This window comes from Sphaerodactylus townsendi, linkage group LG05, assembly GCF_021028975.2.
Source record: "Sphaerodactylus townsendi isolate TG3544 linkage group LG05, MPM_Stown_v2.3, whole genome shotgun sequence".
NCBI lineage: Eukaryota > Metazoa > Chordata > Lepidosauria > Squamata > Sphaerodactylidae > Sphaerodactylus > Sphaerodactylus townsendi.
The window spans coordinates 117,802,437-117,816,908 of NC_059429.1; the positions used below are offsets into that span (position 1 = coordinate 117,802,437).

At 44.3% G+C, this 14,472-nt stretch overlaps 1 protein-coding gene across 4 annotated transcripts in view; it reads right to left on the reverse strand.

The window, feature by feature from the left end:
- Window positions 1-2,461: 2,461 nt before the first annotated feature.
- Window positions 2,462-14,472, reverse strand: part of BCAS1 (brain enriched myelin associated protein 1) — a 79,082-nt gene continuing 67,071 nt past the window's right edge. For 3 of the 4 annotated variants that reach the window (XM_048497717.1, XM_048497716.1, XM_048497714.1), the window contains 2 exons: window positions 8,788-9,042; window positions 2,462-5,511 (listed from right to left, as the gene is read on the reverse strand). In XM_048497717.1, coding sequence (XP_048353674.1) covers window positions 5,434-5,511; window positions 8,788-9,042 — 333 coding nt within the window. In that variant the 3' untranslated portion in view covers window positions 2,462-5,433. The remainder of the gene's footprint in view (window positions 5,512-8,787; window positions 9,043-14,472) is intronic. The other variant, XM_048497718.1, reaches the window with a different exon arrangement.

Here is a 14,472-nt window from a genome sequence, read left to right on the forward strand (position 1 = left end):
GGGAATAGGTGATCTATTATGGTATGCATTCCTAAAGCCATATAGGGCATTATAGGTCAATATCAGCACTTTGACTGGGCCTGAAATAGGACTGCTAGGTTTATGCTGGGGGAATCACAATCAGCCAATAGTATTATGTCACATCTGGGGAAAATCTGCTCTAGCCTGTTGCAAGAGTTGCCAAAACTCCACAGTAAACCCATAGAGTTTCTGGAGATTCCTAAAGCAGAGTGACATCACCTCCAGATTTTCCCCAGAATTGACGTAAGACCATCGGCCAGTAGCTCCCATGTCTCCACCCCTCCCAGACTCCTGCCAGTTGCCAGCCAACTGGCAAGCCTAGTCTGGAAGCAAACTGGAAGGCAGTGCACATAGAACAGGACTGAAGTGATATGGTCCGTATGACCTCTTCTGGTAAGCATTCTGGCAGCAGCATTCTGTACCAATTATAGCTGCTGGACAGTCTTCAAAGGGAGCCCCAATGCACAGCACACTGCAGTAATCTAATGTAGATGTTACCAGGGTATGTGCCTCAGTGGCCAGATGCTTCCTGCCCAGGAATGGCTATAGCTGGCTTTCTAGCCAAAGCTGTTGAAAAGTTCCCCTGGCCACCACTGCCTCATGTTTATCCAAGATGCTTGAATCATTGACTGCACTCAGAAACAGTTTGTACTCTTCAGGGAATGTGTATTCATGCAATTGCACCATAAAATCAATCAGTGAAGACCAGACTTCATACTGCATTTGGACTAGACTGTATTTTCACAAGTAATACTAAGCAGACCTTTTATTTCAATTGCATTTCTTCCTGATTTTGTTATTTCGTGGAGAAAAATCATTTCAGGCCAATCTCTAAGACGCTGAGAACTATTTCTTGAGCATCATTCCAACACAGTGCTTAACCATGATTAAGAAAAATGAAACTTAATTAATCCAATCCAGAACACGTATCTGTTAATATCACTTGGCCAAATTGTATCTAATGCGTATCTTAAGTCTAAACCCTATTCAGTTTGCAGACATGGGACAGTGGAAAATTAATTTGGGCATAACTTGTATTAGTGGCTTTGGGTGATGGCTAAAATTGGTTCAGACACAGTGAAACAGTATGATATAATTGGTATGTTTGTCTGAACACTAGTTACCTCACTAATTGTTTAGTAAATGTCTATCAAAACAGGATCTGAAATCATGGTTTGAACTGCAGTGAATTGCAGTTAGCAGACATTGGTGAAACACAGCAACAGCTGCTACTTGCTGACCCAGCAACCCCCCCCCCCCAACCTTCTCCACATCAGGGGAAATCCAATTCCATTCAGAATAGGAGTCACTTCACTTCCTGGGCCAATCCTTCTGCTAGGGTTCCCAATATCTGAATAGGCCCTGATGATCTCCCATCATTACAACTGATCTCTGGACTATGTAGATCAGTTCTCCTGAAGAAAATGGTTCTTTGGAGGATGGGTTCTGGTACTATAGCACGCTGAGGTCCCTCCACTCCCCATATAACTCCAAAATCTCCAGGAATTTCCCAAGCCAGACTTGGCAACCCTATCTTCCACCTACCAATAGCCCCTCCATTTTGTCAGGGTTGAGTGTCCATGTAGGTGTTGGTTTAATTTTGATTTGTTCCTTGGCACTTCTTACTCATCTGGCGTCAGCAGAAGCAATGAAATCGACTTTGGTCAAGGCAAACCAGGATTTGAGTGATCATTAGTCAAAACCTTGTTTCACATATGAACCACAGATAAAATAAACATCTTGTCAAAGTGGTTCTGGAGGGTTTTCCGGGCTGTGTGGCCGTGGTCTGGTGGATCTTGCTCCTAACGTTTCGCCTGCATCTGTGGCTGGCATCTTCAGAGATGTATCACAGAGAAAAGTCTGTTTCTCACTGTGTCTAAGTGAGAAGGGAAAGTTTAGTGTGGTATATTGTCAAAGACTTTTATAGGCCTGAAGTGACCTTATAGGCCTAAGTGAGAAGGGAAAGTATAGTGTGGTATATTGTCAAAGACTTTTATGGCCTGAATCAACTAGTTGTTGTGGATTTTCTGGGCTTTGTGGTTGTGGTCTGGTAGTTTTTGCTCCTAATGTTTTGCCCACATCTATGGCTGGCATCTTCAGCGGCATGTCACAGCAGCATGTCACATGTGAGATGTGTGTCTCTTTGAGCACAGAAACCCACCTTACTGTGATACATCTTCTCACCGTGACAGTCAAAAACTACCAGACCGCAGCCACACAGCCCTGAAAAACCACAACAGCCAGTTAAACTGGATTGGTTTCACCGAGGTATCTGAACTAAGCCTAGTTCTTCCCCAAGCAATCTCCAAATGTATGTGAGTGTACGCACTTATATAATATTGCTGTTATGTAACAGCGTTCTTAAACACATAACCTATCATTAAAATACAGCAAGAATGAATGATGATGACTCTCATTACAGACGCAGAACACAAATGAGTTTTCTTACTGAATGTTTATTGAATCAGAAGGAAATCAAAATATACACTTATTTAGAGTCCAGATGCTAGCTTTGAATTATAGCATTAGTCATTTCCCCTCCCTGTTACAGTAATGCAGATTTCTGGATTTTCTGTCAGCGTTATCAAACGTGCACATCACAGGATCTTCATAAAGCTGATACAATTGTGACCAGTCTTAGGATTTGGTGGTTTGTTTTTTTAAAAAGAAAGTAGCTTTAACCACCAACATAAATTAAGAAAGCTGTCTGCTCCCCCCCCTCAAGATAGAATTTTTTTTTTTTAGTAACACAAAAGTAGATACATCTCTGAATTAGTAAGAAAAAGGAGATCAGGTCTGCCCCCTTGTGTTGCTTTCTTGTTAATACCTTAATTAATTTTTGCCCCCTAAACGTTAATTTCTCCCATTTCACTACATCGAGGAAGAAACAGATGAGAATGATAAACCCTGTACATTTCAGCCTTTAAATAATATTAATAGCTTGATAACAAAACTGAAGCATAGATTAAAAGCTGATGATTCTACATTTGAGTCTTTTAAACGTGACCCACTTTTAAAAAAATCATTTCACTGTATAGTTTACACAAAGGTGATTTTGATGGCTTCTTTAAAACTCTACAATGGTTCATGTCTTCCTTGCGTACCCAAACTGAGTCTTTTGTATCACATTAACAATAATTTCCTTTTTTTAAAAAAAGAGGACTTAAAACTTGTTAGTTCAATGCCCCGTTCGTCTTGTGCAGCTAGACTTTATGCGTTGTATCCCTTGGTTGGACCCTGCAGACAATTTTAACAGATGAAAGGGGGGGGGGTAACTTTTTGCTGAATCTCTCCCACTGCAAACCTCTGACTCCTCTCTCAAAGATGTTCCCAGGCATTTTGGGCTGCAGAGGAAAAGAAAAGTCCCACTCTGTAGTTTGAAATCTAGTCAATCTGTGGAAATCTCTGATGGAGTCAAGCCACGGTTCGAACTGTGCTTGCAAACTATTATTTATATTGGCCACAGATAAGCAATGGATCTGCAGACAGCAAGCCACAATTTCTGTATCTTTTCACTTTTCATATCTCACTGGTGTTTCCCAGAGTGTGTCCTTTGGGCTAGAACTTAGTTTGGCAAGCCTAAACCACCATTGTACCGCAGGTGGGAGTTAAGACAATCATATCCACGGTTAACTGTTAAGTCTGCATCTTTACAAGAAGATTGTTTCCTTCCCAAGTGAGGCTTGCTGGACTATTGTTCCATACTCCAGCAGATCTCTCACTGAGCCAGATTTGTCATTCAAGGGCCCCTTCCGCACATGCAGAATAATGCATTTTCAATCCACTTTCACAACTGTTTGCAAGTAGATTTTGCTATTTCACACAGTAAAATCCAGCTGCAAAGTGCATTGAAAGTGGACTGAAAGTGCATTATTCTGCATGTGCGGAAGGGGCCTTAGACCAGCCACAGCAGACAGAACAGGCTTATGTGTCACAGACAGAACATGTTCTTTGAAAGCAGAATGCTCACATTCACTCCCTTGGCTCTTTAGTTAAAGGATCTTAGGTAACAAGGAAGATTTTTGCCTGGGGAGAGATGCAGTTCTAAGAGAAGATAGTCCTGGGCTATGTGGACCAGTGGTCTGCTAACAATATAAAGTAGTTCATGGGGTCAGTGGTAGAAAGAGTGGACTCTTTAGTCCATAATTATTCTGGCCAAAGCAAATGCCATGTTTGAGCACCGTTTCCTAGATATACCACCCCTATCAGTCTATGTTGTCTTCTTGCTGTAGCAAGGAAAGAATCTGTGCCTCTTGATTTGTCCCTCAGGCACAGCTGAGGTCTCTCAACTGGTCCCTCAAGCACTCTTCTGTATCTTAAATCCATGGATTGGAACTGCCAGCTCCAAATGAAGATTTTGGGGGAACTGGGAACTGATCTCTGTAGTCTGGAGATGTTTTAATTCTAGGAGAAATGGAGGCTCCACGTGAAGCCTGCTCTATCACGAATCCAGATTAAAGGGACATAATGCACTGCAAGGATTATTAATAAGCATAAAAACAGTGGACTTTTAAAAATCCAACTGCATCTTTGTATGAGAATTCAGGGGGACAAAAGGAAGGTCAGACGCAGTCAAGACTGTGATGTCATAGCCCCACGAACAATGGTGGACATAACTTGTGTACTATATATGTTACCAATTACTACACAGATGATGACTGTGCACACTGGGTATACATTAAATCGACTGGCAAACTGCAAGTATCACAGAACTCCCAAACTCTAATTTGGATCTGAGATGAGCCAGTGGTCTTACTTCTAGCCAGTGTTGCTAAGTGGCATCGGGGATGTGGGGATGTCCTGCCCTTTCAGAAAGACTTAATGGAATTTACCAAGGATGTGTTATTTACCAAGGATGTCATATCCACCCATTATTACATGGCAAACTTCAGGTAAAGGGCCAGGACATTTTTCTTTCCTCCAGGACAGTTGACAACCAAAGCTCTAAGCTAATAGACTATGCACTGAGGTTTGGTTATGCAAAGAGGTTGGCAGCGGCCGTACAGAAATGGGATGTGGGGGGCTATGTTGTCATAAGGAGGTAGGTCCAAGCTAAATGTGGGAACAGAAGCCCATATCTTAAAACTGTGATTTAAAAAGAGGGGGGGGGGCAGGCTTTATACAGTCAAGGGATGGCTCTGGTAGTCCTCCCTTTTTTATTAACTGTACCCCCATCATTCATTCGCTCTTACAGCATAGTCATTGTTTCTAAGCGACCTTGTAGAAGAAAACATTCTGTAAAAGATGGTTTCAAAACGCACGCCTGTTTTTGCCTTAGGCCTAGCATTCATTCAGGCATATGAAAGTAGGGTGGAAGGGAGATAGGGACCAAATCAGGAAGTCATTTTTTTTAACTGAAGGGTTAAGAAATTATCGAGATCCAGTGATTCTTCGATAGCTCTAGAGGATTCGTTACTTGGGTTTCACAGGAGCAGGCACAAAAGACACTGGATCCGTTTGCACTTCGGCGTCAGACATCCGTTTGGGGCTCTGTTGAAGAGGGGGTGGGAAGAGAGAACGAGAGAGAGATTTAGAGCTCAAGTATCATTAGTTTGAAGTGTTACACAGACATTTTTTTTTAAAAAAAAATCTCTAGGACCCTTTGCACAGATGATGAGGTACGCTATACCCAGAGCTCTATTTTGCAGTGAAAATTTTCTATTATGATAAGTCAAAGTCTGTGTCAGGAAAAGATAAATTCTGCAACAACAGGGAATCTGGCTTAATTTTGCTGAATTTAACCTGCTCTTACTCATGGTGGGTAGATGGTGGAATGGAGCTGTGAAGGCTCTGATGTACTATACCTTGTCCCTTTGGAATCTCATTGGTGTCTGTTACTTCAGCAGGTGTTGTTCATAAACTTTCAGGCATACCTTTGCTGGCACAAAAGGCCTAGAAGTTTATTTTTAATTTTAAAAACGAAATGAACAAGATTGTACATACATTCTGTATTTTTTTTTCACTTTGTTTATCCAGAATCACCAAATACATAGAGAATGCAAAACCTTTTCTGGATTGCTCCTGCAAAAAGCCCATAAACAGGTCTCGATGTGCTTTGAATGTTAGGGACAGATCAGGACGAATTGTCTTTAATTCTAGCACATCGTAAATTTTTGTCCTTGCTTACAAAAAGAATAAAATTCCACCAATAGCATTTCTACCTGCAAGGATTGTTAAAGCAGAAGAGCCTGCTGGGACCACGAGGGTCGACCTTGATTTTACTCCCCTTTGGGCAGACAATAGGATAAGTGAACAGCTTTATTAGCACCTAAACGTTGGTGGGTTGAATCCCACCAGTCTGTTCCAATGGTGACAGCTTGTTTCTCTGGTACAATGAGCCTACTGCAAATGGAAGAGTCTTCTCTGCCAGTGGAAGACATCTTGGTCTCCACCCAAACTTCCCTGGGTCACAGGAACAGGCTGGTGCTATTGATCAGAATGGTAAGATCCAACCCATAATTACCATATTTCATTAAAACAATGCCTACTACTCTGATTTACAATTAACCCTGCCCAAAGAACCCTGCCCAAAGGCTCACAATCTAAAATGGCAGCAGCCATGTCCTTGGTAACACTCGTGGCGTTTCGGATGTTGTGTCAAAGTGACAGAGCTTTAGAGTCCAGGATGGGGCTTTGTCAGTTCAAAGATTAATTCTGAAAGCATTTGCGTTCTTAGTGCTGGCAGGTACGAATCAGCTGAGGTCTGCTGATTTATGTGGGAACAGTTTGTGTGCTGGCTTAAATTGTACTTAAGTGGCTCTTGTCTGCGTCATACAAGCTATATGCAGTGAAGTTGAATGGAGTTGGGCTCACTCACACGCTCATCATTTTAATGCTCTGCTCCTAAGAGTAGATTGCTTAATATAGACCCGGTCTATATAGACTTCCTTCCAAAGGTCCTGCTAGCAAAATTCAGTACAAATGCCATAAGTTTGGAGAACTCCTGCTGAATTCCACTAGCAAACAAAAGGATTAAGAAAATTTTTTTTCCAACATTTGAAGAGTCTGAGATCAGACAGTAATGTTCCAGAGAGCTGAAAATGGCATGGCACTGCTATCATCGCAAACGGTGTGCATACCCATTGCTGCAATTCCTTTATCATCTCTGATTAAAATACATTCTGTGGATTTTTGAAGCACATGAACGACAGCTTTATCACACCACTTACAACTCTATCTGATACACACACAGTTTTCTGGCGGACTGAAAACTGCAGCTGTCTTGAGAAATTCGGGAATACATTTAAGTCATCGATAGCCTGAGCGGGAGCACAAGCATCTGCTGTTCAAAGTGCATCCAAGACAAACATACTGATATTAACTCAACTCACACCAAATACAGTCCCATTCTAACTTGCTAAACCTGCTGATCCACATGATGTGTCACTGTGGTGTATCATGGTCACTACCTAGTTTATAAAGTGGCTTGGTGTGGACATAATGCCAGCCCATGGTTGGTGCTATGTATATAAGGCTGAAATAATATGTGGGTTGGGTATCCCCTTCTGCCCCATATACGCATGTGCCCTAGACAGACGTTCCACCAACATAGGCACTCACCACATGGGAGAGTGCATGAGCCTGCAAGCCCCTACTCCAGTGGTGGCGAACCTATGGCACGCGTGCCAGAGGTGGCACTCAGAGCCCTCTCTGTGGGCACGCGCGCACAGTGTTCATCATGTAGGGGGAGCGGAAAATCACCCCCTCCACACACACACACACATATCTAGGCTGGCCTTGCTTCTGAGTAAACCCTCCTAGAGTTGTGATTCACCCATTTGAAGCATTGCACGGTTGCTTCACTAAGCTTACTCCTCAGAGCAAACCATTTTTTCAAAACTAAAACCTCAGTATTCAGGTTAAATTGCCATGTTGGCACTTTGCGATAAGTAAGTGGGTTTTGGGTTGCAATTTGGGCACTCGGTCTCAAAAAGGTTCGCCATCACTGCCCTACTCAGACCTCCGTGCAATCACGGAATGGTCTGCATGGGACAAATCTATGGGGGAAGTGCAGTGGCAAAGCTGCAACAAGGTGGGGGGGCATCGTGCCTCGGGCACACGCCGTTGGCGTCATGTGGGGCAGAAAATCACCCCCAGACCCTCCTCTCAGGGGCGTATCAGGGTGGGCGTGGGTGGATCGGGGCAGAGGGGGCCGGCATGGGCAGGTCGTGCCCGGGGCGCAGTTTCCTCTCGCTCTGTCACTGGGGAAGTGTCTGCACGTAACTCCCTTTCCATGATGAATGCTGCCAATTTTGTTTGGTGAGCGTGTGGGCATTCCAACTCCCGTCCGGACTGAACTCAGGTCATGAGCAGAGCTTTGACTGCAGCCCTGCAGCTTACCACTCTGCACCACGGGGCTCCTAGTCCCATCTTAACTTTATGCAAATATCCCGTAGAACACAGAAAGTTGTTACCAGTACCCACGAGCCTGCTCTTGATCAGCACTGCAAGGCCTTCAAATACCAGTTATTTTCAGAGGATTGATACCTGTATACAAACCTGGCAGGTAGATAATTCTCACGGTGAGTGTAACCAAAAAGAAAAGGTTAGCAGGAAATCCCGCAAGAGGAGAAACCTGGAAAGAATATGTTTTCGGCAGGAACAGAAACATATATTTCTACATTTGTTGACCTGACCAACAGAAAATGCTACTGGTGTATACTACTGACATGTATAACACTTCTGCTGCTGTTTCACCCACATGAGAAAGGCTCCTGGCACCGCAGCTACATGCAGATTGCTAAAGAAAGAGGAAAGGTAACGTACAAGACCCTTAAAAAACCCTCCAAACGACTGTTTCTTCTCTGTCCTCTTGAGAGTGTTTTCTTTTGCCGCATCCCCTCCGTTCTGAAGGGAGTCCGTCTCGGCTCTTTCTTGCTCCCGGGGCTCCTGCTGCTCCCTGACATCCGGTTTGCTTCCTTTCAGCTTGTTCAGTGCCTCTGTTGAGCCCTCTTTACTCCGTGTCCCTGCAGGTTCTCGGCTCTCGGCCTGGGCAAAGGGCCTGTCTGGGAAGTCCAGTGTCTAAAGCAGTTTCAAACAGTAGTTATTTTTCTTTTTTTAAAAAAAGAAGAGTTAGAAGTAGATTTGATTTGGCAGGAGGATCCCCACTGAAGCAATGTAGAGCTTGGCCCTTGACATCAACTGGGTGGGAACCCAAGGCTGGTCCCAAATGACTGTGTGGTCCCAAGCAAGATCCACCCGGTACCCCCTTCCATGCTGCCCGTGTCCACATCCGAGCTGAGCCCTCAGACACAGCCAGTGGAGTCTGGAAGCATCTTTGATTCCCTCCCACTTTGTTTGTCGATGGGTGGAGCAAGCCAAGCCCCTGCATGGTATCAGTGTGTCCCTGACCTTACTGTGCAACCCCAAGCAGTGGTTTGGTGGCTACTGTACCAGCCCTGTGGAAACCACTTCACCTAGTACAGTGGTGGCGAACCTTTGGCACTCCAGATGTTATGGACTACAATTCCCATCAGCCCCTGCCAGCATGGCCAATTGGCAGGGGCTGATGAGAATTGTAGTCCATAACATCTGGAGTGCCAAAGGTTCGCCACCATGGACTGAGTATGTCTGAGGTGTTGATACTTTGCATGCTTGGACTGGGTGCGAATCCCACTGAATTCTCTGGGACTGACTTCTAAGTCAATGTGCGGAAGATCCAGACGCACCACATATGGAAAAAAGGGAGTTCAGCCTGCTATCCCTGCTCACATGACTAGGTCCTCACACAACTGCAGGGCTGCTCACATGATTGACAACTGCACTGTCTGCCAAGCATTTCTTTATACACATTTCTGTATTTTTCTTATTCCTTCCTGCACAAGGAAATTTTTTAAAGGCACAGGGCAAGTCCAGAGGACTCGTATTTTGTAAGCTAACCATGCCATTTTAGCATTTCCTTATAGTACAGACGATGACGAATTAGAATAATTACAGATGTTGGGGGGTCATGGTTCAGTGGTAGTGTATCTGCTTGGCCATAAGAAGGTCCCATGTCCGGTCCATGACATCTCCCAGTTAAAAGAGTCACGGAAGGATGATCTGAAAGTCCTCTGCTTGAACCTTTGGAGGACCAACAACAACAACAACAACCTTTATTAGGCATTTAAAATAGGATCCCTTGGAGGACCACTGCCAGTCAGAGCAGACAATACTGATTTTGATAGATCAGTGGTCTAGCTCAGGCCTGCATAGGCCTATGTTCTGCATAGGCAAATAAACACGGGTTAAGGACACTAAAAAACTTTTTTTGAGGGGGGGACTTCACATTTGCTGGGTGGAAAAGGGCTTCATCATAAGGTAGATTCAGGTGTTTGTGCATGAAAGGCTTTCGTGTATTCAAATCACCTCACATGTGTTCTCTCAGTCCTACTACATTCTCTCATCCTACTACACCCACTATAAAACAACTCATTATCTACTCCATGCTATAGATGGGGTGCTTAGATGGAGAGACAGGGCTTGTCTAAGGCTACATAGGCCTTACTACAATTGGGGGGCTTCCGTGCTCACATTGGAGTGTTACAGTATGTCAGCTTCCATTTGACAGGTGTGCAGGATGCTTACGTCAATGCTAGCCACCCATCGATCAATGTAGTGGTGAAGGACTAGTAGAGGATAAATGCTGGGTTTGCACTGAATGCTACTGATTCCAAGCACCAGTGTTCCCTGGGGGAAAGGTGCCCTGCGACAATGTCCCACGTTCTTCTGTTCATGTTGCCCAGGATCAGCCTGAAGCCCACAAGGTTGATGTCTGGACACACCCCTCAAGACAGAGGTTTGGATCCTATGAACAAGTTCAGTGCCTGCTAGATTGTCTCCACTGCACAGTTTGCTTCCTCTCCTACTGGCACTTTCATCCAAGCAAGATTGTTTTCAACCAGCCTTGCACAAACAGATGTGATAACACAAGAGGAAATGTGCTACCTAACACATGCACAGGGCTACCGAGTGCCACCATGGGTTCCCAGATGACAATTCCACTTGGGGTCTCCATACAACCCTGATCTAAACCAGATATCATAACAAAACAATTCACTTGGCTGGCTGTTATGCATCTATAATAATAAAAGAATCCACATGTCCATCTGGCTGTCCACGTGTGACAGGCATAACTCATCAGAAAATTTAACAAGGAACCTCAAAATTGGCCACTGATTTCAGGATGATTGTGGGAGTTTCAGGGCAAATTTGAAAGGAATTGGAATATTCCTTTCTTCTGGACACCCTCCCCATGCTAATTGCAATGGAAACTAAACTAAGTTCAAACTTCTTCTCATTTATTATCACTTAGGCAGATTAACATAGATTTGCTGCTGTACTACTATTAAATACTTTCTAAGTTGCCAACCAGGGATGAGAAGAAGTTGAGACCAAGACTGACAAACGAGGGGAGAGGAAAGATAAAAAATAGAAGTGGGGTTAGAGGTATGGTAGATCATGAAAGGAAGACAGCAAAACAAAGGAGGAGAAAAGTGGGAAAAAGAGTTGGAGAAATTCAGGAAAAGGCAATGAAAGAGTTTTTTTTCCCTACCACACACTAATAGGGGTGCCTCTATGCAAGATGTGGCTATATAGATAATACTATGGAGCTGCACGGAACTAAAGGAAGAGAGAAACCATAGTCTCATGGAGATTATTACGTTATTAGGCAATGACTATAGCGTGTCCTGGTTGGTCTTGCCTTGCTCCAGTGTTGGTTTGGCTGATGAGTTTAGCAGAATATGAGATGGGCTTCCCTTAGGCCCCTTCTGCACATGCAGAAGAATGCACTTTCAATCCACTTTCAATGCACTTTGCTGCTGGATTTTACTGTGCGGAATTGCAAAATCCACTTGCAAACAACTGTGAAAGTGGATTGAAAGTACATTATTCTGCATGTGCGGAAGGGGCCTCAGACTCCTGTTGCAGAAGAACCCAGCCAGCAGAGTCAGAACAACTCCTGTTTACAGTGTTGTGCCTTCCCTGCACCTCAAGTGGCTGCAAAACAAACGCTTTGTTGAGTGTGTGTGTGCGTGCGTGCAAATGAATGACTGCATCATGACACTGGCTTCAAGGGCCCTCCAGCTGACTTGGGCCCTGGGAATTTTGTCCTCCCAGCTCCCCCTCTTAACAGCCTTGTGCACACCAAACTTGTTCATAGGATCCCAGTAAGAAAGTTTTCACATGTATGCAACACCATGAACACCACCACCAAAACAGTAATAATGTTCCTCCAAGTCTAAGCTATGAAACCAGAAACCGGAAAAGAAGGGGGTAGAGAGAAAGAGATTTTAAGGACACTGGATACATAACACCAGGTTACAGAAAGGAAAGGTGATCTGAACAGATTCCACTGTGTAAAATCAAAATACTCCACCAGAAGATTGACAAGCCATGATCTGATCAAGGAAATCCAATGCCACACAAAATTCTGCACAGAATTGCAAATAGAGAAAATGTGATTTTTCCTTTTTTTCCTTTTTTTTTGGGCAAAGCCCAAACTAGTATCAAACAATTTATTACGCCACAGGAAGGAGGAGAAAAGAGCAGGACGCAGACAAGGCTCAACATTTACAAGATTTACAATGATACAGTTTTTGAAGGAACAAGAAAACAAGTGGCACTGTTGGTATTCCTGCTTTCCAAGATCACGAAGTGAATTGTTTGGGCCCTCCAATTATTTATCCCTCCCCACATTCTGGTCTGTATCCATCAGTTGTGGATGTCATGTCCTTGTCAGGCACTGAGAAACAAATGGTTGTCGATCCAGGCCAGTATTTCTTTGGGTAGACAGATTTTCCACTGATGGAGTGTGAATTTCCTCTCTCCCCAGTCCCACTGCACCCCATATCGAAAGGGAGTGGCAAGAAAGTCATTCTGGGGATGGAAATCCTTCCCCCATGGAAAAAACTGCACTGGAACCAAGCCATAAATTTTTCAAAAGTGACTCTTGGGCCCTTTCCGCACGGGCCAAATACAGTGTCCCAGGGATGGCAAAAACACCATCCCTGGGAGAGTGTTTGCACAGGATGTGTTGCTGCTGCACAGCAGCGCTGTCCTGGCTTTCCCCGGGGCGGCATGAAGCTGCCCCTGAAAACCACACTCAATGAGTGAGGTTATTGATAAACAGCGTCTTCCCGGTGGTGCGGTGCAAACTGCACCGCCGGGAAGCCGCTGCTTTCCCCGTTGGCTCCACTCACCTTCTTGTGCAGCGTCCCTCTGGAGGGCTGCAGAGACCCGCGCACACTGCCCTGCGACCTCTGGATGCTGCACAAGAGGGACGCTGCACAAGAGGGACGCTGCACAAGAAGGTGAGTGGAGGGGGACCACTGAGAGGCCGCTCCGTGCAGAGCTGCCTCTCTGGCTGCAGGGGACGTCAGGGCTGCGTGCACGCTAGCGTGCAAATGGTCCCTGAGCCTCCACCGGCATACTTCATGCCGGTGGTGGTGCGTTTCCACACGTGCGGAAAGGGCCTTAGCTGGTTTGACTATCATTATTTATGGAAACAAGACATACATGGGGGGAGGGGGAAATGGAACATTCTATTTTATTTATTGATTTTTAAATTGTAATCATATCATACCTTACATCTGAAGGCAAAGTTCTAAGAATAGACTGAAACAACACTACATAGGACAATCCTGTTAATTTGCTAGGGCACCATTCCTTTGAGTACAAAACACCCAGTTTCACAACAATTACAGATTGCAAAACCCTCTTTGATGGTTTGCATGGGCACTGAATTCATTAAAAACTGGGGGTAATGAAAAGTTTCTCTAAATGGTAATTCCAAACCAGCCCTTTATTGCATAGAACTGCTACCTCAGGAATAACTACCTCAGTCTAAATTTTGGTTTGAGAGCCAGCATGACGTAATGGTTAACAGTGGCGACTGCTAACCTGGAGAACTGGAATCCATGCCCCACTCCTCCACACAAAGCCTGCTGGGTTATCTTGGGCCAATTACAGTTCTTTCAGAACTCTTTCAGTCCAGACCAAGGCAGACAATGGCAAATCACTTCTGAATGTCTCTTGCCTGGACAGCACACACACAAAAATTTTGGTTGAGGTTCAAATGTTGGTGAGGAGATTGAGGGTGGGCCTGTTTCCCCTTCTCGGCCCTTCCTCTCATGTGTGCAGATCTCCCTACCCATGCCCCTATTTGCACCTCAAAATTAATTATAGTTACATTCCTTATAGTGAATTTCAATATGTCTCTTATTTTATGTTTCAGCTGAAGATAATAGGGATGTCAAGAAAAGCTCATGCTCTCATGTTGGAGCCTCATAAAGTGTGTCATTTTATCCCTGGATCGGCCAGAATACTGATAGACTCCTTTCTGAACCTCAGGAGAAAGAAAATAGGCAGATAATCTGTGAGTTGGTTCCCGTATTAATGTTGTAAAGCCTGAAATTGACACTTTCAATATTGATGGAAGGGAGAGAGGAAAATACAAAACGAAAGCCATAA